A 26,233-nucleotide genomic window follows, 5' to 3' on the forward strand; every position below is an offset into this window, starting at 1 on the left:
TTTGACTGTATTTTTAATACTACCCGCATTAGGCCATGGACAAATTGAGTAGTACTACCGCGCGGGCAGGCGGCGTTTGGGCACTGTAGGGGAAAAGGCGCTTTATTCATACAAAAGTAGCGGAATTCATCCTTCGCGGTTCTCCGCCAAGGTTGTGGCTGGTTCAGCCGTACATCGCATTCTACCTTGACCTCTCCCCCTGGATGCCTCGTCGTGTTTGCAATGCCCCAACCAACTTGGCCAATATTTCAGCACCGCCATGTTCGACACCGTGCCGTTGGACCTGCAGTATGCGACGTCTAAATATGCATAGCGCAGTCCGAGCGCACCTTTTCAGCTACCATTCGGTCAACTGCCCATCATCCATTACGCATCATTGTTTGATTTTGAGTCTAACATGTCTGTATTAAATACAGACGCACCCTTCCATGCTGACACAATCCCCAGGTCAAGGTTGTCTCTCTGCACAGAAAGCCGTTTCCAGACAGCGCACCAGTCTCTTTTAGCCATTGTATCGGTCGTCTGACGTCACCAGCACAGAGCGCGTTATCCAAGCTTCGAGCTTGCAGCCTCGCAGAGTCTTTACCTCGCGCAACCTCGAATCGACTATCCTCGCCGTCTCGACTAGTATTTTCATCATGGCTTGGTCTCAGCTCGAGCCGACGGGCCCGCATGTCACATACCTAGTGCTCACCTTCTTTCTAATACTCTATGCTCTCTTCTCGCTGATGATACGCAATCGGCTCCACCTTTCGGAGCCACCACTAGCCACACTTTTCGGTATTGTGAGTGTTGCACAAGCGCAAGCCATACACGAGCATTTCCTGACTGCAACCAATACAGATTGTCGGACCACGTGCCCTCGGCCTATTGAAGCCTTATGACTGGGGCTTTTCAGTACGCGAAGCAGCATCCTGTTAAGCAAGTCATTAATACTAACTATCAACAGGATGACACGATTCAAGAAACCACCCGCCTGATTGTCGGTATCCAATGTTTTGCTGTCGGCCTAGAGCTCGAGAAGGGTTATCTCTCCAAAAAGAAGTATGCATTGCTAGCCCTGTTGGGACCAGTCATGACTTTCGGCTGGCTCATCTGCGCCCTGTTTGTTACAATTATATTTGAGACAGACTTTGTGACGGCCATGACAATTGCTGCGTGCCTCACACCCACCGACCCCGTCCTCGCAGCCTCTGTGCTCTCCAACAGCCAGTTCAGTACACGAGTACCGAGACGTATCAGAGATCTTCTGAGTGCAGAAAGCGGTTGCAATGATGGCGTCTCGTTTCCTTTCTTGTACATTGGCCTCAGCCTACTCCTTGAGAACACAGCTGGTGGTGTCTTGAAGAAATGGTTCCTCGTCACCATACTGTACCAGTGCGCAGTGGGTATCATTATAGGTATTGTGCTCGGACACATCTTCAACCGACTCTACCGCCTCTCGCATGCACGCGAGTGGATGGGCGAGGCTTCGTACCTCACGTTCTATCTTCTTGCTGCTGTATTTTCAATTGGATTGGCATCGATCCTTGGAGTGGACGACTTCCTCGTGGCCTTTTTTGCAGGCCGTGGATTCTCTCACAGGCAAAAATCGCCCATGGCTGATACCGCTCTCCCTGTCATTATCGACATGATGATCAACTCGTCATTCTTTGTCTTCTTTGGTGCAATGATACCTTGGGAGAGTTTCAGCGCCTTCGACGCCATCACACCCGCTCGGCTTATTGGCTTCCTCATTCTCATCCTTCTCTTCCGCCGCATTCCAATCGTCTTTATTCTCTTCCAAGCAAACCTTCTGCCTTTTGTCAAGACGACGACTGAGGCCCTCTTTGTTGGACACTTTGGACCTATGGGTGTTGGGGCACTCTTCCTCGCCATCGAGGCACGTGCACAGCTTGAGACTGGCACTTCTTTACCTTTGCCAAACCCACCAAATGACCTCCCGGTAGAGAGGCAGAGAACTATCGCCTTGATCTGGCCAATTGTCTGCTTTGTTGTGCTCTGTAGCACAATAGTACACGGCTTCAGTACGCTTGCGGTCAGTATCGGAGGCCATTTTGCGCGCAAAGAGGGCGAACGTGCTCCACTGATAGGAGCCGAAAGCGAGGGGTTACATGGCATGGTTCATGATCAAGAAGACGAAACTGAGGTTGAAGACATTGATGAGTAAGTGATTCATTGAGACGAGCTATGTGTACGCCTCGTACAAGAGTCCGCTGTACTCGATGCAGACCATGCTAGATCTGTCCGTCGGCGGGGGTGAAATGGGTGTGCAATTATAGTCTAGATCTATTACATCAGGTTATAAATTGAGGTTGATAACGATATGAAGTAATGGAACAGTATCAATATCCACTGTTGATTGAAGCCCTTTTCGGACATGATCGCCTCGTCGTATCCAAGACTTTCCTAATCTGGTATAGTACATCTGCGTTGTTTATTCCCGTCGAATGTCTGGTTTGGCCACCAACTCTCCTACCAACACCAATTATCGAGATGGCTGGCAAGGATTTGGGAGAGCAGGCAGTGCCTCATGCATCGCCAAATACCACTTTTCACAGACGCAAATTTGCTACCGGTGCAGTGCTTTGTTTAGCAGCTCTAGCATTACTCAGAAACTGTACCACCACACCTACATCAACATGTAATTTTTTCTCGAATCTGAGCAAATCTGTACCGGAATCGCAATGCCAACAGGCCGAGCCTCTCTTTCCTGCAAGAAAGACAAAAGAGTTGGACGATATGGAGAGCTATCTGACCTCTGACGACTTTCGCAATGTTGCTATCGAGCGCTTATCAGGCGCTGTGAAGATCCCCACCCAGAGCTACGATGATATGGGCGACATCGGCGCGGACCCCCGATGGGATATTTTCTACTCGTTTGCAGACTATCTCAGTAAAACCTATCCATTGGCGCATGCGACGCTTCAACTCGAAAAGGTCAATACGCATGGCTTGCTATACACATGGGCTGGCACCAATCCCAGCTTGAAGCCCAACTTGCTCATGGCGCACCAAGATGTCGTGCCTGTCCCAGATTCAACGCTCGAGCAATGGACGCACCCGCCTTTCTCGGGGCATTATGATGGAAAGTTTGTATGGGGGAGAGGCGCAAGTGACTGCAAGAACCAGCTCATGGCTATCCTGAATGCTGTTGAGGCGCTCATTGCTGCCGACTTTACGCCTCAACGAACACTCATCTTGTCTTTTGGCTTTGACGAGGAAATCTCTGGCGTAGAAGGGGCAAAGCATCTCTCAGCCTACCTGTTGAAGAAACTGGGACACAATTCCATTGCTGCTATCATCGATGAGGGCGCGGTGAATATCGAAAGCTGGGGCGCCAACTTCGCCATTCCAGGTGTCGCAGAAAAGGGCTATGTCGATGTTGATATCGTTGTTCGTATGCCTGGTGGCCATAGTAGCATTCCGCCACCGCACAACGGGATTGGAGTGGCCAGTGAGCTCATTACACTGATTGAAGCGAACCGTTATGAACCGCACCTCGCGGACGAAAACCCATACCTAGGCCTTCTTCAATGTGGCGAAAAGTACGCACCCGAGTTCCCAAAACAGCTGGGAAAGCTCCTGGACAAGCGCTCCCGACGCCGCGCAACCTGCGGTAAGAAAGACGACCTCGCCCTCGAAGCCGCCAAAGCAGGACCGGGCATAAAATACCTCTTTACCACCTCCGTCGCTGTCGACATCATCCACGGCGGCGTCAAAACCAACGCACTACCCGAGCGCACCCAATTCACAGTGAATCACCGCATCAACGTCGGCTCCACCTCTTCTGAAGTCAAATCCCACATTTCCTCCTTGGCCGCTCAACTAGCTCAAAAGTACAATCTTACACTCCACGCGTTCACCGGCGAAGAAACACCCTCCAGCATCTCTCTTTCCCACGGTCCCACCATCTTGGAACCCGCACCCATAACTCCGACGTCGCTTACTCATTCCTCTTCTTCTTCCAACGCTTCGGTCTCGACTACTACCACTCCGTTCGCCCTCCTTGCAGGCACCACGCGCGCACTGTATGGTCGTGATCTGATTGTTAGTCCGGGTCTTATGACGGGGAATACGGATACGAGATTCTACTGGGATTTGAGCGAGCATATTTTCCGCTATGGACCGGGATGGGATAGGGAGCAAGTTGGCTTGGGGAATATTCATACGGTTGATGAGAGGGTGGGGGTTGCGGCGCATGTGGATACGGTGAAGTGGATGGTGGGCTGGATTAGGAATGTAGATGAGGCGGTTATTTGAGGGGTTGAGAGAGCGGGTTGTGAAGGGATTGGGCGAAGTACGACGACGTACTGTGCTTAGTGTAGCACTCGATGGTATGTACATGGGAGCTGTAACATAGCTGCTATATTCCATGCGTAGATGAAGTAACGAATTCTTTAAAGTACAACTGTGTCTGGTTTTATAGTGTAGACTGTTCCTCATATATACACATCAATCAAGTCTATTGTAGGACTTATATCTGGAGAGACCACTCACTCCATCAATGCGGCTCAACCGGATTCCCCTGTGCATCTGTATACGCAGGTGGCTCCGGCATCGCCGCCCACCTCACCTTCTCCCACGCCCTAACCCTCTTCTGCAACTCCTCCAACAACCTCTTACACCTCGCACGCTTGAACTTTTCCAAATCCGGCCACCCGCACTGCTGATATATCGCTTTCGCTTCCTGTATTCCCTCCCGTTAGAACGAAAACCGCAACCTTTTTCAACCACCCCCAGCTCCAACAACATAAATAGAGTAGACTCACATCGGCAAAAACCTGGAACTCCTTATGCCCCTTTGAATGCCAAATCTCCCAAACCAGCAACCCAGGATTAAACGGCACAGGCAGCAACTCCAGCTCAATCAAATCCCTCGCTAACCCATCGAAATAAGCAGTCGCTGGCACAGGCCGCGCAGTCCGCCACTGTTCATCTTCCGGTACTTCGGCGACGGGTCGCGTGATAGACGCTGTATGCGGCGTAATCTCACCTAAAATCCCCACCCACCCTGCACATCAGCTTCTCGCCCAAAGAACTAACACCCAGCTACCTCACCGTGAAGCTCGAAAGGAAATGAGAAAACATACCGTTGTTCGTATCAATCATCCACCACACACCCCCGGGATCCCCCTGCAACGGCCGTGAAATCGGCACCACACCCTCCGGAATCCTCTCGTCGGGCAACGGCCAAAGTCCCACTGCATGCACGTCGTTCACATCAAAGTCTTCCTCGCTGTAGTCGTCGAAGAGACTGTTGGTGTAGGCGATAGGGGTGGTTCCTGGGTATACGGGGCGGGTAGTGGAGGAGATGATGGGGAGGTGAAGGATTAGGTCGAGCATGCGATCATTGAAGCCTAGGCACTGGAGGTGAAAGAGGGGGAGGGAAGAGGGGGCGTGGCCGGTGGGTGGGGCGGGGTGGATATGGGAGGGGTGGATGGAGACGGTTTTGGAGAGGAGGGAGTAGTAGGTTGTTAGGCTTGTGATTAGTGTGGTACGGTTGTAGCCTGGGTCTGGGGGTGGGGGTTGTTGTGGTGAGGGGTCTAGGTCGGACATAGTGGTGGTTGGGGTTTGGGGGGGGGGATGGAGATTAGATGTTGGGGAAGGAGAAGGAGAAGGGGGATTGAGGTTATTTGTATGCATGTCGCTTAGTAGAGAAATTTCTTGGGACCTCGGTTTATTGGCTTTGAAGTTTCATTTTCCATGGAGGATACTTGGGGGCCAGATTCTGCGAGCAGACAGGGTGGTGTTGGGAATGATAAACGACGTCATATGTTAAACAAATATCTTTGTAGAGAACAAGTTGGCTAGGAAACACTCAAATATCACATCACATGCTCGATGATCAACTACGAAATGTCTAAAGATCCGAGATACATAAGAGATATACAAATAGAATCTCTAGATATATATATACAATTCACCCTACCTACTCATACCGATAATGCGGATGCCTAGGCGCAGGCGTAATAACCGACACATCCGCCTCCTGCATCCTCACTGGCGTCGCCTTCGCCTCAATCACCGCACTACCATCCGTCGGTGTCGCCTCCGCATGCACCGCCACCGGCGCCTTCTGCATCTCCTGCACAACCGGCAACGACGCAAACCCCAGTTCCTCCATTTCCCTATAACAATATCTCTCCTCACACTTCAACAGCCCCAACTCCCCAAACAACACCTCCTCCGTCGGTTTCCTCGTCGAATTCCCCTCGTCGAATTCCCCTCGTGAACAACAAGCTCATTCGGCGACCGCTTGAACTCGTTGAGTTCATCTAACGCGCTGCGGCCACCAGGGAACGTGGGGTCGTTGTCTTCGTCGTCGCTTGGTGCATCGGGCATGTCGTCGTCGGAGTCTGAGTCGGGGTCTGGAGTATTATTTCTACCACCGCCGTTGTTTCCATTCGGTCTCGTCCAGCCCCACGTGGGCCGATTGACCCTCCCATTTATAAACTGCGCCGACGGCACCTGAGCGTAGTGCCGCATAAACTGGTCTCTATTGCTGCCGCCGGTGTACCAAGGGTCGTTTGTTAAAAGGGCGAAGCCTGGGCCGTCTACTAGCGTCTCGGGCTAGCATAAGTTGGCTGTCATGCCGAAATCAGGGGGCATGTTGCCCATGTTGGTGAAGCCGATGTTTATCACTACTTGGATTTTACGATAGGTTTTTTGCCAGACGTCGCGGGTGCTGCAGCCTACGTCGGTCGTGGTGATCGATATTTCTGTGACTAACTGTTCTTCTTCTTGATCGGGGCATCCGACGAAGAGATAAGATGCTTTGGCGTTTTCAGTGCGGGGGATGAGGCGGATCCAGACACTGCTGTCGCGGGCTTGCCAGATCGCCGCGCCGGGGTATTCATCGCGTTGACATTCGAGGTTTGAGGAGCGGAGCCAGCCGCTATTCCAGTCGGTGTGGTGCTGTTGGTTGTATTTGTCGACTTGGGGTCGTGCTGGGCGAGGGTACTTGTAAGATGGGCAGGTCAGACTCGCAAGATCAGGTCGCCGGCTGATGATGGAGCTGTAATTGTAGTAGGCCTGCTTTGTTCCCTCGCCATCGCATGTTCTGTGTATAATTCTTTCAACGGGCGGATCATATGCGGGTGTCATCCAGTCCTTGCGAGGTTTCAAGTCCCTAGCTACCACTCTCTTCGTCCTGCAAGTTTTTGGCCTATAAGAAGCTTTGGCAGGTGAACTGGACGCTGGCTGGTCGACATTGCTCGTAAGAGGCTTGTCGACTTTGACCTCATAGTCTTTTCCCTTGAATTTGAAGACTGATTTGCCGGCTTTGACGACTCCTTTGGCGCAGACATTGACCAGTGCCGGCATTGCAACCTGGAGGGCGATGGAGGCTATTCAGCCTACAAACGGAATGATACGTAGAGGTAGCGTCTCAGCCATGATTGCAACACGACAAAAGGCCTTTGCTGCTATTCCCATTGCAAGAGTTTCGGCAGCCGCAAGAGCAAGGTCGGCTGCTTCATCCTTGATCTTTTCGCTAACTTGTTCTCTTGAAATAGGAGGCTTAAAGCCAGAGCAGCAGTAGCTCTTTGTGCCTCCTATACATGTTTGATCTTCGTTCTTTTCGACGTAGTTAGTGTTTATAGTAACCTCAGTTTCATCGCCGTGACAACCACCTGTGCAAGAAAGTCCCAAGCCACGGAAGCCTCGCCATTTGCAGGTTCCCATAGTGGCACCTTTGGAGCAGCAAAAACAACGAACCTGATGTTTGGAACAACGAGACATGGTAGACAAAAAGCCAGGTTGCTCCCTCATTTGCGCAGCTTCGTAGTCGCCGTTGCGGCATTTATCATCGTACATGCTTGTGTAACAGACGCCCTTTGCAGCTGCATCTTGATATATGGCTTCTGTTTCCTCCATTTCTTCTGGCGATAAACTGCCTCCAATTGGAGTATCCTGATCTATCTGATGAAGAGCCCAAATCATCATGCCCCCAAGGCAGCGAGACACTCTAAACTCACGCTTCTGCATCAGTGTCTTATCATCGTCGTAGGAAACCCACTAGTCATCATCCCAGTGGATCTACTTAACTCCAGCCTTTTTGTCGTGTGTCAGCTTGAGTTTCTTGTCGTTGATAATGTCAAAGATCTCTTGGAGATTCAGGATACCAGATACTCGCGAACAGCGGCTGGCTTTGGTACCGCCTGAGAACCGGCACACGCCGTTGGGTTCGTTGCATTTTGGATCAGTAAGAGTGAAGGAGCGACCGTACACTAATTAGAGTTAGCTTACGGCATCGATGTAAATGTTATTGCAACATATGTACTCATATCCCTGAGAAAGGACGACATAAGATTGAACCAGTGGCCGTACGGCTGCAGTTTTGTAAGATCGAAATGCTGGAGATACCAGTATGATGCGGGCAGTGTGAGGGAGTAACCATATCCCTCCTTTTCAAAGGCGTTGTATATGTCCCTGGAGAGAAGAACAAAGTTTGCTTTGTCTTCGGGCTTACCGCCACGGTCATCTGCGATTGGGTATTCCCAGTCCATATCCATACCTGTCAAAGGTGAGCTAATGTGTCTTGGATCCTGACTTGTATTCCCTCAGATCATTTCCAACGTACCATCGAACCCGTAGGTCTGCATGAACTTGATCAAGTTGTTAATAAACTTTCTACGGTTGGCAGCAGTATTCGATATGATGCTAAAAGCCTGCTGATACTTTCCGGCTATAGTAAGAAATACTAATCACTATGAAGCCAATGAATCACAATTAATATTACTCAGGATCGTTGAAAGACCATCTACCAACACTAACCCAAGTCTCCAGTCCAGGCTTCCTCTCTTTGAGTTTCGTGAAGCGGCTAATCAACGAACCAGCATTCCTATCCATGTGTGTGAGTTCAAAAGTGTCCGGCTCAAAGAACATGGACGCGAAGTTGATGTGTGTTAGGCCCTGGAGGTTGAGCTGCTCTAGCGCCACTGCACTGCAAGGTCTTGTGCTGGCCCAAGTTTCATAGTAGCCAATGGAACGCTTGTTGACTATAGCAGGTAAATCTTATTAGAGTTTATATAGAGATATGGAGTTTAATCATATTACCACTTGTGCCATATTTGCTACACGAAGGACGTTTTAGAGGACCGGTAGTGGTTACATCCTTCGGTAGTCCACGTGCCGCTGACTGCAGGAACCGTAGACTAAGCCACAGCCGTGCGGGCGGGCAAGATACGATTGTTAACCCAAAAGAGTAAAGCAGCGGACGGCCCGTGTTGTTGCCGCTTATTCCGAGCTGTGAGTCCTTCTTAAGGTAGTATCTCGCAACCCTGTTGAAATTAGTTGGCCCCCACCGAAACCCGCATCCTTGCGCTCGTAGACGCTAACACACTTTGGTAACATCTTGGCGAGGCCACCAGTATACCGCATGGCAATCTAAGGAATTTTTATATCATTGAGTTGGAAGGAAGATATCTGTTGGAGGGAAAATCTAGTAGCTGGGCAAACCTGGAATGGTGAAGGCTGGACAGATGCCGAGACACTCTTCTCCTACGCGATATGGCAAACGGTAATTGTGATAGAACCGGGATAAGCAATGCATGTAAGCCGCTCAGCTGTGGCGCGTAGAGAGTTTTGGTGAATGCCATGTGAAATTGCGAATTCTGGAGTTGATGTAGGAAGAGAACGCGTGATATCAAAGTCTTTGCCTCCAAGTCCTAATACATTGAGATTCTTCCATTCTTCCATTTGACTCTTCGACTGCCTGATGCTTTCTACAGCAGTGTTACTCTTCATGAAAGCAGATTCATAGTCATGGCTTCTTTCAAAACTCTCTCGTTCTACTCTCCTTTGGCCCGGTACAGTACGCTTCTGCATTCACATTACAGCCATTGGTAGATCCTCAGGGGCTCTCCGGCGTTCTCAAAATCTCTACAACATGTACTAATGCCTTGTAAGCTATCTTAGTCTGTATCAAATATGTCTCAATTCTTCCACGATTAAACGCTAAGTATGAGATGGAAATAAAACGTTGGATTGTGAACCGAACCTGTTTCAATGGACATCCAACGTGGATAACATCTATTGGAGTTCAAGTAACACATCTAATCTCTGTACCACGAGGTGTATAGAATCCAGTCATAAATGAACAGAAGAAGTTGGTGAGTCCTGTGATGGCAAGCTCCTCAGTTCAGGAGATCGTGTGGTTGACGCGAAAACGCTTGCAACCTGATTTGTTGCTGGTCTTGCCATTGCATGTCTGAAGTCCTCCTCCAACGAGTGGTGCTTTGTTGAGTCTCGAGAATGGATTGGCCCCGATGTCATCCGACCAGACTGCAATACAGACCCTTCTGACCCATGGTGCATCAGCCCGGCCAATGTATTTGCCGAAAACAGTCGCATGGCCAACATCTACAACGATGACCTCCTATGCTCAGAATGCTTCTTGAAGCTGATGCATGCTCGCATCTCATCAGAGTTTCTGTCCGACGAAGACCACTCCGACTACCTTGTTCAGGAATTTCAGGACATCCAGAATATCTGCCAGACCACCATTGCAGTCAACATAGCGACGAGATCATTACCAAACTACATGGTCGCCTTGACCCCAACGCCATCGTTCGTGCAAGGATCGGGAGAATTATTCGAGCCGGTACCAGAAGAAACTGAATTATTATGCGCGGCAGATTAGATATTCATCAATGTCATGGGCACTACGTCCAACAACAGCATGCATACTTGCAACGACATTGCACGCCAGTACAACGTGTCGACCGGGAGTCTCGTCTATCTCACCCAAAACGAAGCCTGCTAAGTTGAAGAGCAAGAAATTTGTGGTCCTCGTGGTTGCTTGCTTTTCCATGTTACTAAAGGCCAAACCTGGTATGTCTACACTCCCTCCTCTTTCTCCCAACATACCTTGTTGTAGTCATTTGATTCTTTGGTTATATGTTTCTTGATCCATTGTATGTGAATAGACTCGTTCATTCCTGTGCAAAGTATCAGCCCAACCTCTATCGCTCTTGATTTGAGATTTCTTTGAGGATACATGGGCAAGATCGAATCAACACTTCAGGTGTGTCCAGGAACTTCATAGTGTAGAAAAGAAAAATTGTGCCGACGATTAACCGGCTTGTCATTATATTACATGATTAACTATAGTATTGAAAAACGTGATTGGTAGTTCATCAAGGGTGATGACATAAAAACTTGTGCATCCAAGCATTGTTGCCCTTCTCCGGATCATCTTTACTCATCTCGCTGTTTGCGCGTGAAACCTGTACAAACTTGGGCCAGGTATTTGTGAGGACAAGGTACTTGATTTCTTTCTCGGCGGCATCAAAAACCATCTCGTTGAAATTGTTTGGGATCTTGATGTCTGCCAGCGTGCCATCGAGCCAGCCTGGCTCCATGTGCGCCACAGCTCTCAGGTTGGCACGCCCAAGGTTGTCAAGGCTGATGGCACCCTTGAGTTCCTTGATAGAATTGTTTGCGCTCTTGTCGTGAATAGGCATATCAGAAGCGTCGTCTGGGTAAACATTGTCGAAAGGTGTCGCGTTGTCGCTTGACGAGGATGAATGGGAGTTTCGGCGACGACCAATTAGTGCAACAGCAGCATCTACAAAGACATGATGAAGTCGCTTCATCTCCTTGGAAGAAATGTTGATAGGGAACTCTGAGAATTCGAGAGAGATGAAATGAGCGTAGATGCGGACAGCAGCCACAAATTGATTGCGGTTGTGCTCCGCGGTCGATGATTTTTGCGAAAACCATTGGCGTCGCCAATCTGCCACATGGGTAAGGAAGCTGACGTTCTCGCCTGTTGTACGGTCAGTGCATGTTCAACTAGATAATGCGCATCTAGAGAGTACGTACCAGAGAAATCCTTCAATGCAGCGAACTCAAGGAGCGGCATGGGGTTGGTTCGGAGAGCGTTCTCCAAAGCAGTCATCGTCAAGATGTCTGACTTCGAATCAAACGACTGTTTGCTAAAGCTGGAATCACCAACGGACTCGAGGGCGGTGGATCCCGAGAACTCGCTAGGACTCTTCTTCAGCTCCTCACCAGTAGTTGCGCCCAAGCCATTGGTCGCTTGACGCGCCTCCCAATCAGCAATAGCATCCAGTGTCTCTTGGCGAAGCTTGTTGCCTTGAAGCAAATCGCGAATAGTAGACCCAATTGTGAAGACCTCTACCAGGCCGAAGCAGACAGAGAACCAAAGTGGTGGAGGAAAGACAGCGTTTACAACTCCGAACTCAGGAGCGTAGAGACCAGCAAGCCACAAAGGGGATGCTGGAAGACTGCGAAAAGTCAGCAGAGTGCTTGGTACATGGTTTAGGAAAGACATACCCCACAAGACAACAGCAGATGGTCTGCAGGCGCCAACCGTGAACATCGCGGATACCCCGAGATTTGAAGAGAATCCAGGGTGCGTATACCCAAGACCAGAAGAACTGCCATACAATCGACAGCCACCACTCCCACCCTTTGCTGCAGTTCATGCGTACTTCCATGCCAGTGCCTTTGACTGTGTAGTCGATGATACCGTAGTTGTAGTGGAACTTCCTTGAAGCAAAGAAAACAAAAACGACGAGTGCCAACTGGTCACAATGTTAGATGCAAATCCTTCCAACTATGAGCTGACAATCTTACTTGGAAAGCCATGCCGATTCCAATGAAAATGAGTGTTCGTTTGATCTTGTCAGCGCGCTCAAGCCCCTGTGCGATTCTTCGCCATCGGCTATTGGCAACCTCTTGCGCAGCCTTCTCATCAACTGGCGCATGATCCTTGAGCGAGCTCATGCGAGCAAACTGCTTCTGACGGCTGGCAATGTGTAGAAATTGACTGTTGGAAGCATGGAACAATGCTGATCGATATTAGTATATTACTCACGTCCTTGAACAAGCAAAAATACGTACCCATGCCCACTGGCACCAAGATCGACATCATCCAGAACTCTACGGAGCAACTGACGATAGGGCCAATTACGTATGCTGATTGCAAGTAAAGTCAGCTCATGCTCGCAGCGTATCAAAGACGAATAGGCTTTGATGAAGGAAACAGTCAACTTGTCATTGACAAGTTCCTATTAGGACTTGAAAGCATAATTGTCTGACTTTACTTACCGAGACAGCAAATAGAGCCGTAGGCGTGCAGTGGAATAATACCAGCGAATAACAATGGCAGTCTTCGTATGCGAAGAGAGGGGTGCTGACGATGAAACCAAAGAAATACAAGACATGCAACAAAGACGACGTTCCAGGTGATGAAGATGCTAGTGTAAACCCACCCAAGGGTGTCGAGCATGACATGGGCCTCCATCTTGTTGTGTAAGAAAATTGTACAAAGGAGTGTGTTGAGCGTCGCAATCGACGAAACTGGTAAGCAAAAAGCTACGGGAAAAGTCGTGCCTTATACGGACGCGTTGCGTTGAAGGGGTATCGCTGACAGCATTGCCATCGGCGAACCATTGCGCGTAGGGGTTCAGCACACGAAAAGATCGACGACGAAACCAGCCGGCCTAATTCTTGGACACGGGAGTCGCCCGATTATGCACAAGCGACTAGCGTGGCAAAAGAGGCTTGCGAGAGAACGATATATCGTTAGTGTGTAGCTAGATACGTTACTAGAGTCGGAAGAGGCTTCGTGTATTGCGTTGAAGGGGCCAGTGCGGTGCCTGGCAGTCGAAAGTCTCCAAACAAAATAGCCGATCCTCATCTAATCGTACACCACCCCGGAGTCAGCTCCTTGTGCCTTGGTGGCTGCATTGGACGTAGATTTTTTTGGACGTTTTCGCAAGGAGCCCTTGGCTGATGTGGTTTATGGATGACTTTCGCTCCACAGCAACATTACCAGGGTCCAACACAAGTGCATGACTTTGAGTTTGTATGTCGTTTTAGAGGACGAGATACTGAAACAAATTTCCGAGCCGCATTACCTCGTCAGGCGCAGCGTTTTGTGGCGTCAATAAACATGGCCTGGCCGACCTTGAGCCGGTGTCGAAGTTGAGAGTTAGTGGACAGGAGTAACCGTTGCTATCAGCCTCCAGACGATGAATAGCATGACTCGTATGACAACGACGGCGACTGTGAGTGGTCTGGTGTCTTGGTGTTTGGAGCTACTAACATCACTACGGCACTTGGCCTGGTAAGTGTGCATCCGGCTTATGCCACATCCGCAGGGTCGCGGGAGCTTCCTGGACAGTTGTTTAGCAAAGTCTAAATGCTCTATTGGTTACAAGTAGCAAGTCAAAGTAGAATTGGGTAAAGGAGAAGCGGTTTCGGTAGTACACCTGACCTTGAGCAAAGTGATGTGCAGACAACCATGAGTGAGTGAGTGAGCAACCTAGCGGATCGACGTGATGTCAAACAGGGCCCGAGCAAACTCTAAAGTCGTAAGACAGGGAGTTCCCGGAGACGCGAGATCAGCTTCTAGGGCATGTCCGTGTATATAGGCCATGTGATTGCACGGGACATGGCCACGAGTACATGGGTTGCATCCCATATTGACGTAGCGGCCGGGAATAAGTTGAGGGAAGCAGTGCCGAAGCGTACTTAAAGGCTGAAGGCTAGAAGGGCAAAAGACCAGCTCGTGAAGGCGCCACCAAACATGACTTCAGCTGCCCACAAGGGACGGCAGCAAGTGGAAATTTGCGCTCGCGGCCATGTCCGCGCAAGCAGACAGGTGAAGAAGAGAAAAGTCAACAGTGGGTGAGATCTACTGGCGGCAGCAGTCATATTGCGCAATGCGCCGCCGGCGTAGCTGTCAAAGGATGGGCGCTGAAGTTACAGGCGCCGTCAGGTCCCTTGGGTTGGCGTCGGCGAGGTGCTGGTATTGACGAGTTGGTGACAGACTATGATTACTATACTAGCATCATAGGTTTCCGTAGTGGGCCAAGGCGGGTTGCAAGGCGCTCAACCATAGTTTGGCGCGTGCAGGAACGTGCTATGTACACCAGTGCAGGCACATGTCTGCATCGATGCGGGACGGGATCCCCAGGAACAGGGCCAGGATGCGGTATTCTGAGATGCCGTAGTGATGCCGATGGATGGTGGATGATCAGGTACAGCAGGCGTCACAGTCCAGCCCGTCGTTTCAGCGATGACGGTAGCGATTCTGCCCCGCCTACCGGCTGTCATGACTCATGCGCCACTTGTCTGCGCCACTCACTGCGCCCCGCAGTCGCCCACCAAGCCTGTCGCATTTCCTTCACCCCCGCCACACGAGACAACCACAACGACAACAACCACAGAACAGCGCCAAGCCATGCCGCCCTCGCCCTGCGCTCTCTGCAGCGTCAATCGCGCGCTGATCCTGCGTCCAAAGGACCACTCCCGTTTATGCAAGATGTGCTTCATCGCCGTCTTCGAAACCGAAATCCACCACACCATCACGACTAATTCCCTCTTCCACTGCGGCGAAAAAGTCGCCATTGGCGCTTCGGGTGGAAAAGACAGCACTGTGCTTGCCTCCGTTCTCAAGACACTCAACGAGCGCTACGACTATGGGCTTGATCTCATCCTCTTGTCCATTGACGAGGGAATCAAGGGCTATCGTGACGACAGCCTTGAAACTGTAAAGCGAAACGCTCAGCAGTACGACATGCCTCTGACTATACTCGGCTACGCTGAGCTGTACGGATGGACTATGGACCAGGTTGTAGAGCAAGTTGGTAAAAAGGGAAATTGTACCTATTGCGGCGTCTTCAGACGACAAGCCCTCGATCGCGGCGCATCAAGACTCGGCGTCAAGCATGTCGTCACAGGACACAACGCTGATGATGTCGCCGAGACGGTGTTGATGAACTGTACGTCCTGCCTCGCTCACCATGCCATTGCGACCAAACACTGACCCAAGCAGTACTGCGAGGCGACCTTCCCCGTCTGTCACGCACCACATCCATCGTTACGTCTACGCCATCGGCATCCTCCGACCCTGCATCAAACACAAACATCAAGCGCAGCAAGCCCCTCAAGTACGCATACGAAAAGGAAATCGTCCTCTACGCCCACCACAAGAACCTCGACTACTTCAGCACCGAATGCATCTACTCCCCCGAAGCCTTCCGAGGCAGTGCGCGCGCTTTGATCAAAAACCTTGAACGTGTGCGCCCAAGCGCTATCTTAGATGTCGTGAGGAGTGGAGAAGACATGGCCAAACTGGTGCCAGGCAGCGATGAAGGTTGTGGAGGCGCATGCTCAAGCAGTGTGCCTGTTGCTGAAGAAGAAGAGGGCGGGTGTGGAAGCGCTCAAGGGCGCAGTACCGGTGGCGAGATGGCAAGTGTCGAAGCACATCTAAGGCAGAACGAAACCGCTGCGGATACCAGCCTTGAGACCGAAATTACGACAAAGAGTGTTGCCCGTGGTGCAAACCATCAGGATCAAAAACCCGATGGCGCTGTCCCGCTTCCCAACGGTAAGAAAGCCAAGAAGGTCTACACGCCAAAGAAAACGAACAAGCAGGTCATGGGCCAGTGCAGCAAGTGCGGATATCTCTCTAGCCAAGAAGTCTGCAAAGCATGTGTTTTACTTGAGGGACTCAATAAGGCGCGGCCAAAGAACAAGATCGAGGTTGGCTACGAGGTCCAAGACGTCAGTCTGAACAGTGTGCGCGACGAACTCGAGGCAACAACCATTGCGGGTGAATGAACAGTCTAGTATTACATGTTCTTTTGGACAATGTGCCTACGTCAAACCCGTCGACACACGCCCAGGACGGACGCCAGAACAGTGCGCAACCTCATGACCCGTCGGAGCAGCCACCCACAGACTTTCACCACAGTCACAAGATACACATCAGTCGGTTCCCGCTGTGAGAGACTGCTCACTTTCTGCGCACTAAAAACCAACAAGTGTCTTTTATGCCACGTGTATTTTGCCCTACATGGGCTTATGGTTGAGAGGTTCGTGTGACCTACCACCTGGGTAACCTGTCAGTTGTCTTGGTCTCACCAGAGTCAACCCTCCACTACCCCGCACAAATGATCTCAGTCCCCCCGGATGCCCTGTCTCACATCGCGCTGTGACCACAGCTAATCTGCACGACGTCACTGACGGGATGATCGGGAGTGTGGGCGGCACGCACCGCTGCAGCAACGTGGTGTTATATTGACAGCATGGTCGATCAGATATCATAGTAGTACGCGCTCGGGCATAGCAGCTCTGGCGAGTGGCCAGCACATTGACGGCTATATTCCATCCGCCTTGCATAGAGGAGAGAAAAGCCACAGTCATAATAGAGTTGCTATGCTATGCAGCACTAGCGCCTTAAATGGTATCTCATTCCTATGCGTAAATCGGCTAGCCAATGCTCGCTCAAGCTAACATGTGTATCCGTAAACCCCTTTAAAAAAGCAAAACCAAGAACGCCATTCTACATGCCAACGATAGAAATGCCCACTCCAAACACAATGAGTAAACGCCGCCACCATGCTCCACCGCAGCGCGGCCCGCCTCCATCCGAAGTAACGATAGTAGCAGTAGCAGTAGCACCGCCGGCCTGGGCAATAGCGCCGCCGACAGCACTCTTGGATAGTCACAGCTCAAAGCCAAACTCTGTGTTCAAGGTCCATGGCCCCTTGACCTCAATAGTCTGCTTCTTGGCGTCAAACTCGCCCGTCGCGCCCTCCTGCGCCTGACCCAGCACCACCACCCGCGCAACTGCGATGCTCTCCGCGCCCTGTGCCTTGTACCCAAACGACCCTGTAGCACTGAACTTGCCATTATCAAACGAAAAGTTAATCTCGCTAGTGCCGGCTTGTTCGATGCTCTCCCCGTCGTCAAGGTACAACCGCCCCGCCGCTTTACCTTGCGCATCTGGGGCCACGAGCACGAAAAAGTCCTCGTTGCGCAGCGCCTTTGTGGTATTCGCGCTGTTGACACGGTGCGGGATTACGCTTCCGCCGCGGATATGCACGGGGATGTCGCTGTAGGTTAGGTTACTGACTGTGACGTTTTGGCCCTGGCCCTGCACTTTGCCGTAGGTCCAGTAGTCGTAGAAGACGTCGTTGGGCAGGTAGAACGTGACTTTGTCGGAGTAATCGACTGTCACGGGCGAGATGAGGAGGGCGTCGCCGTAGAACCATTGTTCTTGGATGTCGAAAGTCTTTTCGTCTTCCGGGTAGAGGAAGAAGAGCGGATTGATCATTGGCGTGCCGTCTTGGGTTTGGTAGTAGAGGGCGGTGTAGATGTAGTCCATGAGTTTGTAGCGGGTTTCGATTGCCTTCTTTGCGGCGGTGGCGACAATGGGCCATTGGTAGAATTCTTGCTGGATGGTGCTGAGTTCGGCGTGGTTGCGGTAGAAGGGCTGGAAGGCGCCCAATACGGCCCAGCGTGCGCACATGTATTGGTCTGCGTTGCCGTTGAAGCCGCACACGTCGGAGCCTACCATGGGCATCTGGTGCATGGAGACGAAGGACAGCATCTGGCGGATAGAGGTGCGGTAGTGCTCCCAGATGGAGGCATTGTCACCGAACCAATGTGCTACCTTGCGGCCAATTCCCGAGAATGTGGAGCGGGAGAGGACAAAGGGACGGACCTTGGGACGGCGGGCGAGCATGGATTCGTGGGTCGCAGAAGCCATCATGCTGCCGTACAGGTTGTGCGTGTCGTACTGCCAGGTTCCATCGTAGTTTGTCGTGTTCATTGCAATGGTCTGCTGCGAGATCTTACCGAGATGGCTGTTGACGCGGTAAGCAGGGTCAAACCAGTTGCGGTCTGGGAAACCCTTCATGCTGCCGTTGGCAGATTGACGTGGAGCAATGACACTAGCGGATTGGCGCTTCTTCAAGCCAGCGGAAGATTCGCGAGAAAGAAGGTATTTTGAATCACGAGCCTTAACTGAGCTATTACCGGAAGAAGGCTGGAATGACGCTGGGAAGCCAGGAATAGGGCGACCAGTGTTTGGGCGAGGAGCATTTCCAGGCTTTGGTGGAATACCGTCGTCAATAGCCTTTTGCCGGGGGTTGCAAGTCTGAGGGTCCTGACAAAAGTTGGACGCCTCGTTCATGTCGACCCAGAGTCCGTCGAGATTAATACCGCTATCAGCATCGAACTGCTTGAGAATTTCTTGCGTCCACCACTCCTGGGTGTTGGGTGCGAACCAATCGGGCCATGCGACTTCTCCGGGCCATTGGACACCAAGGAGATCAGTACCATCAGCAGCCTTGAGGAAAACCTCCATTTCGTGGCCCTTCTCGTAAGGCTCGTAGTTGCCGACTGCATGAACCCCAGGATCCAAGATCAGTACGTACTTCTGATCGCGCGAGTGAAGAGTTGATACCAATTCACGCATCTTTGAGAGCGGGAAACGTTCAGGATCGGTTGTGAAGTCTTCGCGAAGATGCATGTAGTCGATATCGGTCCACATGACTTCAAGAGGAATACCAGCAGTGGAGTAGTTGGCAACGACTTCCGCAACCATGTTGACGTCCCAGTATCCGTACTTGCACTGGTGGAAACCAAGAGTCCAGTATGGGTACATTGCAGAGTAGCCGGCAACGTCAGCGTATTGCTTGGAAACCTCGGCGGGCTTGCTGCCAGCCATGAAGTACAAATCGATGACTCCACCAACGGTGTTATACTCTAGGTACTGGTAACCGCTGTCGGCCTTTTTAATATCCACTTGCATGGGACTCGAGTTGAGCATAAAGACACCATGAGTACCTTTGCCACCACGGTGGTCAAAATACACTGGGTGAGAGCCATACAGATTGGCGTTGGTGGGAATGTTAATAGACTCGCCGTTCAAAAACACACGCTCATACTTATCCGTGTGGAAGCGGAATGAATCGCTGTGCTCACCGAGGCCGTAGATGTTGGGGTTGTCGGGGAGCTTGGTCCGAAGGCGCACGTACTGTTTCTCGAATACCAGGGGGACGGTTTCAGTATCAAAAAGAACTTCACCGCCATCCCTGCGCTTTACTGTAAAAGAAAAAGGACTTTCCTTAACGTCGAATTGGAGGGCTGTGCTGTCCGTTGATGCCTTCTCATGCTTTGGCCGAGGGAAGACTTGTTCTTGGACTTGGAAAACCTGAAGGTCGGCATCGTAAATTTTGACGTGTAGACGCTCATCTGATCGTTTTTTAGTATGAATGGCGACTTGATATAGCAGCAGAACAGCGAAGACTTACTATTTTGGTACTCGACGAGCAACTTTAGATTCTTAATATCATCGCTGTACGCATTGCAGGCGTCACCAGCGAGAGTGAGGTCGGCCGTCAAAGTAGAATCTTTTTCAACAACATTCGAGGCAGTATAGCCAGGGCAGCTATCCACTTCGGCGCGGCGGGTGAGAGTGGCAGCGAGGTCAGTGGCCTCGTGCACTAGAGGAGCCGCATTGGTGAAGCTCGAGCAGGCGGCAAGCCCGAGCAAAATATGGCGTATCATCTTAGTCAACTAGCAGTGTTCACCAAGAGTTGAGAGCCGGTTGTGGGGAAAGAAGAAGAAGACCAGAGCAAGGCCGTTCACCCAAGGACTATATAATGAAAGGAAAGCTTGGAAGTGAAGGCGCTTAAGTCACCGTTTACTATAACGGCAAAGGGTAATAAGTGAACAAGGATGCGACTGAGACCTCTTGTCCACCGCTTGACCCACATCATACTGGCTTGGGCCTGCACCCAAGAAAGACCACATGATGCTTTTCCGGGGAAGGAAGCTCATGCTAGGTCACAAAATGACAGCATACCGAAAGAGAAGAAAGGAAAACAGAAAAGGGGGTTTGTTTTGCCTCCCATCATCTCCGAATGTATAGGCCAACGGTTGCCGTGGAACACACACGCGCAGCATATAACTGCGTACCTTGCGCGTTTTTCCCCCGACCCATAGAATACTACCAAGCAAACCAATATTACTTGCTATGAGCGGCCAGCGCGTAGATGAAACAAAACAAAATTTGATGTATGGGTACTAGTCGCGGACTAGACATGGGGTTAACTAGGGAATCTCGACTACGATCCGGGGTGAGAGGCTTTACTACAGTTACATCAGATGGGTCTTTGCCCGTTCTGGGAATGTATCGGCGTGCGTTTTAATGCCAGCACACATGGTTGTCTTCCAATCAACAGCCATGTCACAAGGGGCAAGAGATTCCATCAGGGGATCGACATGGAAGCGTCGGCGCCTTGGCTGGGGGACGAAAATACACGACATCGGATCAAGGTCCAGGGGGACTAACAGATGATTACGATTACATACGCGAAGATCAAAACTGCGCAGGCAACTGTATGTCGGGTGTCCCCGAGGGCCCCCTTCGTTTGCATTTTCAGACATCGTGAGGTGTCTTCGTGACGTTTGAGGGGGAATCTGGGCAGATCAGACGCAAGGTTCGCGTGAACGGCCTGTCTCCACTGTTCCTGCGCTAATCATCCTAGCAACATGCGGGGGGCCGAGTCACATGCCACCCTCTCAACAGACTAGAAGGCCAACGGGGGCGGTAGCAATCTTCTCTCTTGTCCACTCTGCTTGTTCCGCTTTACATTCTTCGTTTGCTCACCTTGGGACCTGCTACTATCGGAACATATGTGCGTGACTAGTCACTGGAAGAGAAAGTGTAAGATGTAATAGGGCTGGCCCGACCGCGCCCTTGGGCATCATTCACATGCCGTCATCAGCTCCACCACCCCCTCGTCCTTGCATTGCCTTCCTTTCTCCACCGCCTCGCCGCCTTTCCCGTGTCGGTGCGCCCGGAATCAAACGTCCAAAAGGAAAATAGACGTTATGTATACACAGGAGAGACAAAAAACACATCTTTGAACACGTAAGTTATCGATACGCACTGTCGTGAGTTGAACCACGCCAAAGGGTACGTATCTAGGTACAACAAACAATAGTACATGCCGGTAGTAGCAAACCCGAGCAAAAACAAAAAATGGCAAGGCTTAACCACAAGACTTTTTTGGCTCAAAGAAAACAAACAAAACACAGACCACCCACGTGCCCACCTTCTGCATAGATGGGGCAGGCGACAGTCAAGTCACGGAAAAGACGGTGTCCTTGCGGGCACTTGGGGTTAACTATGTAAGAAGTGGGCATGAGCATGTGCCAAGCTTACCTTGTCCATGTGTCTCTCCCCAAGGACCAACCTTGAACTACCACCCATACACACACTCCTCAACGCCCCAGTCCGTTTTTAGTCACGAAAGGCCCTACTACTAGTTATATACCGGACCGACCTTTTTTTTGCCCTCATCTACCCTGAGGTGGTCCCTTTTCCATTGCGAATTCTTTTCGTGTATGGGTGTGTTTAGATCATTATGCTCTAAAATTGATCTTGTCCCATGACTTGGGTATCTTTCCCTTCCTGGTGATTTGATTCGCTGCTAAGAAGTTTAGTCTGGGTGGAGTTTTTTTTTCAAACTTGGGACGCTTGACTGCTGTGTGCATGCGTAGGGCCGTTGGGAGTTTGTTACTAGTTGCGGGAAGAGAAAGTCCCGGGTTGCGGAGTCTGAACGCTATTTGCTTCCGCGGAATCGTGTTTTTGTGATCGCGATCTTGATGTGAAGCCAGGCTGCGAAGTCGCTTTCTCGGTGTTGTGATAATTGTTCAAAGTTGGAGCTATTTGAGGCCAAAGTTGTGGGTCAGCTTTTAATAACAGAAGCATACATGTAAAGGATGACTGATGTTCAGAAAAGACTTTTGGATTGGGATCACACCAAGCTACTCAAGTCAGCGAGCCTGCTAAGATGAAATACCGAAGCATCAAGTATTCATATGAGAAGGCTAAGCTATGTGGTATGTTTGAGAATGAATAAACCACTCACGCATTACCAAAAGGCCGTTGTGCTCTCCCAAAAAGCATACCACGTGTGACCCAAAACGCCCACGCCATGCCACCCACTCGATTTCCCAAAACTATCATAGCCCAAGATGCACTTGGTGCCTTATTTGTACTCCTTGCACCTTTCCAGACTCTCGCACACAGGGCCCTTCAAAATCCTTGATGCCTCAGCGACCAACTCGTGCAGATCCTTACGGAAACGCTGACCTTCTGGCGTATCATGCTCTTTACTATGCTTCTGTTGCTGAAAAGCATCCCGAATAATTTTGAGGATGCCAATCATTTCTTTGCAGAGCTCAGTGCATGTACTAATGATGATTTTCTTGACGTCTGCTTCGGTCCGTTCGGCAATGTTAGGAAAAACACCTTGGAGGCCAAGGATTTCTTCTTTGAGATATGCATGGCGGACATCTTTGAGCTTCTGGCGTTTTCCGGGTTTTTGCAGCTCGGCCTGTACATAGATGGACTCCATTTCTCTATGCATGTATCCTTTTTCGGTAGGCTTGATGGCTTTGCCGAATACTTCGATGAGACCTTGGCGAAGCTTCGTCGTGGCGGCTTCGACCATGAGTGTAATGCTTTTTTCATGATCAAGGACATTGTTGCCGAAGCAGATCTTATACGCATCTCCGACTAGGGCCTGTGGATCATCTAGGGTAGGCATGTGCATTAGCATGGTTAGCGAATACGGCGGGACAAAATACCTTTCAATTGCCTGTTTAGTTCACGGAAGCTCGTCTTGATGGTTTGCGCCGCCTGAGCTTTGAATGAAGAAGGTGCGTCTTCAATTACTTTCCGAAAGGGTCTGTCGATATCGGACACTACAGATGATAGTAGTGCAGCGTTCAAATCCCAGTTGATGCCCAGCTTCTTCTGACAATATTTCCCTGGCATTCGTTAGCGGACGCTTCGCAAATATGATACAAGAATGGCGTACCTTGCTTTTTGACTAGGGCTCTATGCGAAGCAGCATTCTGTGACAGTGAGCAACAAATCATTTTTAGGAACACCCAATGCTTACCATCTTTTCAAGCTCTTCGAGTATCCTCTCAGCCTTCCTATCGAACTTGTCCTACAACTCACGGCTTGACAGATCGGACAAAAGATCTTTAAAGAACGTGTTAAAGCACTTTTTTGCCATGTTTCCGATAGGTAGACGAATGTCCTATTATCAGTTAGTAAATGTACATGCTAATGCTGCTGCCCGTCCTTGGTTTCATGTGAGCACACAAGTCTAGTTCACATTCTTCCACCCAGTTAGTTGTTCAGATATGGTAACTGAATAACTTACCTTGATGGTTTGGTCCAGGATCTTGGTTATATGCTCTACTCGGGCTTCTGTGCTCTTGCTACAGCTCATCTGGAAGATACTTAGCAGCATGGGGATTTTGAACTGAATGAAGTTTTCTAGAACGGCGACTTTTCCCTGGGAAGGCTGTCCAGCAATGTGATTAAAAAGCGCCAGGACTTGCGTATCTTCCAACTTCATAGACGGAACCTTGTCATGGTTCGCGGTGTTGTATCCTCGGCGGTACCGCATGTACATGCGGTTAGAAACACAAAAAGATGCAGCACCCGCATCGTCGCCAGTATTTTGACTGTACATCCGGTTCAGACCCGTAGCAACAAACCTGCTACGGCAGCCGATCCGAATGTCTCTACGTTCTTTCTCCAAGGAAACAATACATGTCTTCAACTCCTTTTTGCGTGTAACCAGGTCCTTGTTGGTGGCGCGCAAGACCTCCTTCGAGCGATCGTCTTCGGTGACAGAGCTTTGATTGCCGACACTTCTGATGCGCTTGATGTTGTTTTTGTTGGTCTCAACGTCATTTTCGATGATCTGAGCCTTACCGGTGAGTTCACTTATCTTTTCCTCGATAGGGGCAAGCTGTTCTTCCGCTATGGCATCCGGTTGCAGTGTACTGCCACCGTCATCATTCATTTCCTGTGATATCAATTAACAACTGGGCAGAAAATATGCCCTGGAGAACTTACATCAGATCTTGTAGCCACAAGAATGACACTACCATGGTGTCGCCTACGGTGCGCATCCAGATAGTGCTGTCGAAAAGATTGGTCGCTCGTGGCCCGCTTGATGTCGACAACTACAATCGTCTTTTCGCACTGCTGCAAATAATCTTCTGCGGCCGCAACGCGGTATACGTTGATGTCTTTTGCGCCCGGTACATCGGCCAAGCAGATTCCATCCTGTAGCAGGGGGCTGTCGACATAGTACCTGATAATCTCCACAAATGGCCATGGGCTGAAAGAAAGCGGTTTCCCATTGAAACGCGCGTTTGGTGCTTTCATTCGGAAAGGGCGAAGCTGTTCGCGCATGTCGCTGTGAGTGCTGGACGTGAGAAGGACAAAGAGCTCGCCATCCCGAACAAACTGCTCGTGTATTTCAACGGTCCATTTCACGAGCTGTAAGAGTACTGAACTGTCCTTCGAAGATTTGCTTGCAGACATGAAGTCATCGAGGGATACAGGTGCGACATGGTGAGCGAAGAGATGGTTCAAGCAATCCAGAGCAGCGTCTTTGCGTGCCCGATCGTCGTCGACGTCCTCTTCATCTCTCATCATTCGCTGTTGGGTACTAAACCATTGCTTGAACCAAGTAGTTACGAGGTTTTCAATGCAGTATTCGAGGCAGTAGATTTTATCTCTGCTTGAACTGCACCCATGTTGTTGGAGAGTTTCTTCTGACGGAACTCTGTTACCACATTGGTGCAGGCACTGCCACTATCACCCTGCGTTATCGTCAGTTAAACAATTTAAGCAGTAACCTGGAATCAAACTTACTTCTGGCGTCAGGTCGTCACCCAGCAAAGCATTCGTAGTTGCAGACTTCCCAGATCCTGTATCTCCCGTTACTGCAAACCGAATCTCTTTCTGGTAGGAAATAATGCAATTTTTAACAGCTTGTGAATGAAGATAAGCAGCCTCTCCGCCACCAATACCCTGATTCGTAGCATCTCCCAAGAAGTCTTTGAATACTCGCAAGATACTCTGAACATCATGTTCTGACTTTTGAAATCCTGGATGGTAGATGGGTAGCTTTGGACGGCGCTGTTGAGTTAGGTCAAGCGGAGGTACTACTGTATATTTTTCATCGTTGCTATCGTTATCTTCATCTTCACTATCAATCGAGATCTCAGATGCTGGGAAGTATTAGTCCTTAATTTAATTTGGGTATGCACTGCTATAGTCGTATACCTGAACGCTTAGCGGGTAGCACAGATCCTATAGCGCTAGAATCCCAGCTAGCAATAGCAGATCTAATGCTTGCCTCAATAGATCTGAGTCTATTAAGATAGGCTGTCGTGAGGTTTGGGATCATAGCTGCTTCTGGAGCAACTGATACTAAACGCTCAGGTTCCAATAGAGGACTCTGCGGGCCATCCGGCACGCATTGTTGCAGGTTATTGTCGTCATCTTCCATCGTGGTCACTAAAGTTTGAGACAGCAGAACGATGGAAAAAGAGTTTAGGAGGGAAAAGGTTT

General features: G+C 50.2%; 10 protein-coding genes across 10 annotated transcripts; 4 read left to right on the top strand and 6 right to left on the bottom strand.

The window, feature by feature from the left end:
• The first annotated feature begins 246 nt into the window (after window positions 1-246).
• Window positions 247-2,356, top strand: COCSADRAFT_133386 (uncharacterized protein). The gene is made up of 3 exons (XM_007697595.1): window positions 247-785; window positions 844-897; window positions 950-2,356. Exons 1-3 carry the CDS (start codon window positions 639-641, stop codon window positions 2,168-2,170), a joined length of 1,422 nt encoding a protein of 473 aa, XP_007695785.1. The 5' UTR covers window positions 247-638; the 3' UTR covers window positions 2,171-2,356.
• Window positions 2,335-4,385, top strand: COCSADRAFT_349396 (uncharacterized protein; the record flags this gene model as incomplete). The annotated part of the gene is made up of 1 exon (XM_007697596.1): window positions 2,335-4,385. One exon carries the CDS (start codon window positions 2,335-2,337, stop codon window positions 4,261-4,263), a length of 1,929 nt encoding a protein of 642 aa, XP_007695786.1. The 3' UTR covers window positions 4,264-4,385.
• A 119-nt stretch (window positions 4,386-4,504) lies between these two features.
• COCSADRAFT_156546 (uncharacterized protein) lies at window positions 4,505-5,559 on the bottom strand (the record flags this gene model as incomplete). Its single annotated transcript, XM_007697597.1, has 3 exons — window positions 4,505-4,690; window positions 4,773-5,014; window positions 5,094-5,559. 3 exons carry the CDS (start codon window positions 5,557-5,559, stop codon window positions 4,505-4,507), a joined length of 894 nt encoding a protein of 297 aa, XP_007695787.1.
• Window positions 5,560-5,924: 365 nt separating this feature from the next.
• Window positions 5,925-7,326, bottom strand: COCSADRAFT_177985 (uncharacterized protein; the record flags this gene model as incomplete). The annotated part of the gene is made up of 3 exons (XM_007697598.1): window positions 5,925-6,131; window positions 6,185-6,573; window positions 6,700-7,326. 3 exons carry the CDS (start codon window positions 7,324-7,326, stop codon window positions 5,933-5,935), a joined length of 1,215 nt encoding a protein of 404 aa, XP_007695788.1. The 3' UTR covers window positions 5,925-5,932.
• A 27-nt stretch (window positions 7,327-7,353) lies between these two features.
• Window positions 7,354-9,357, bottom strand: COCSADRAFT_167354 (glycoside hydrolase family 18 protein; the record flags this gene model as incomplete). Its single annotated transcript, XM_007697599.1, has 7 exons — window positions 7,354-8,019; window positions 8,050-8,146; window positions 8,251-8,518; window positions 8,585-8,689; window positions 8,769-9,002; window positions 9,061-9,142; window positions 9,343-9,357. 7 exons carry the CDS (start codon window positions 9,355-9,357, stop codon window positions 7,354-7,356), a joined length of 1,467 nt encoding a protein of 488 aa, XP_007695789.1.
• A 997-nt stretch (window positions 9,358-10,354) lies between these two features.
• COCSADRAFT_156549 (uncharacterized protein) lies at window positions 10,355-10,768 on the top strand (the record flags this gene model as incomplete). The annotated part of the gene is made up of 2 exons (XM_007697600.1): window positions 10,355-10,576; window positions 10,646-10,768. The coding sequence occupies 2 exons, from the start codon at window positions 10,355-10,357 to the stop codon at window positions 10,766-10,768; spliced, it is 345 nt and encodes a 114-aa protein (XP_007695790.1).
• Window positions 10,769-11,141: 373 nt separating this feature from the next.
• COCSADRAFT_133390 (uncharacterized protein) lies at window positions 11,142-13,549 on the bottom strand (the record flags this gene model as incomplete). The annotated part of the gene is made up of 7 exons (XM_007697601.1): window positions 13,081-13,549; window positions 12,874-12,948; window positions 12,607-12,821; window positions 12,304-12,554; window positions 11,830-12,254; window positions 11,393-11,773; window positions 11,142-11,356 (listed from the first exon to the last, which is right to left on the bottom strand). Exons 1-7 carry the CDS (start codon window positions 13,274-13,276, stop codon window positions 11,142-11,144), a joined length of 1,758 nt encoding a protein of 585 aa, XP_007695791.1. The 5' UTR covers window positions 13,277-13,549.
• Window positions 13,550-15,220: 1,671 nt separating this feature from the next.
• Window positions 15,221-16,602, top strand: COCSADRAFT_79173 (uncharacterized protein; the record flags this gene model as incomplete). Its single annotated transcript, XM_007697602.1, has 2 exons — window positions 15,221-15,761; window positions 15,815-16,602. 2 exons carry the CDS (start codon window positions 15,221-15,223, stop codon window positions 16,600-16,602), a joined length of 1,329 nt encoding a protein of 442 aa, XP_007695792.1.
• An 886-nt stretch (window positions 16,603-17,488) lies between these two features.
• Window positions 17,489-20,340, bottom strand: COCSADRAFT_79429 (glycoside hydrolase family 31 protein; the record flags this gene model as incomplete). The annotated part of the gene is made up of 3 exons (XM_007697603.1): window positions 17,489-18,736; window positions 18,794-20,025; window positions 20,085-20,340. 3 exons carry the CDS (start codon window positions 20,338-20,340, stop codon window positions 17,489-17,491), a joined length of 2,736 nt encoding a protein of 911 aa, XP_007695793.1.
• A 2,381-nt stretch (window positions 20,341-22,721) lies between these two features.
• Window positions 22,722-26,171, bottom strand: COCSADRAFT_196092 (uncharacterized protein; the record flags this gene model as incomplete). Its single annotated transcript, XM_007697604.1, has 9 exons — window positions 22,722-23,380; window positions 23,434-23,616; window positions 23,667-23,703; window positions 23,751-23,801; window positions 24,021-24,674; window positions 24,725-25,336; window positions 25,405-25,479; window positions 25,532-25,890; window positions 25,946-26,171. 9 exons carry the CDS (start codon window positions 26,169-26,171, stop codon window positions 22,833-22,835), a joined length of 2,745 nt encoding a protein of 914 aa, XP_007695794.1. The 3' UTR covers window positions 22,722-22,832.
• Window positions 26,172-26,233: the final 62 nt, after the last annotated feature.

This window comes from Bipolaris sorokiniana (assembly GCF_000338995.1).
Source record: "Bipolaris sorokiniana ND90Pr unplaced genomic scaffold COCSAscaffold_2, whole genome shotgun sequence".
Classification (NCBI taxonomy): domain Eukaryota; kingdom Fungi; phylum Ascomycota; class Dothideomycetes; order Pleosporales; family Pleosporaceae; genus Bipolaris; species Bipolaris sorokiniana.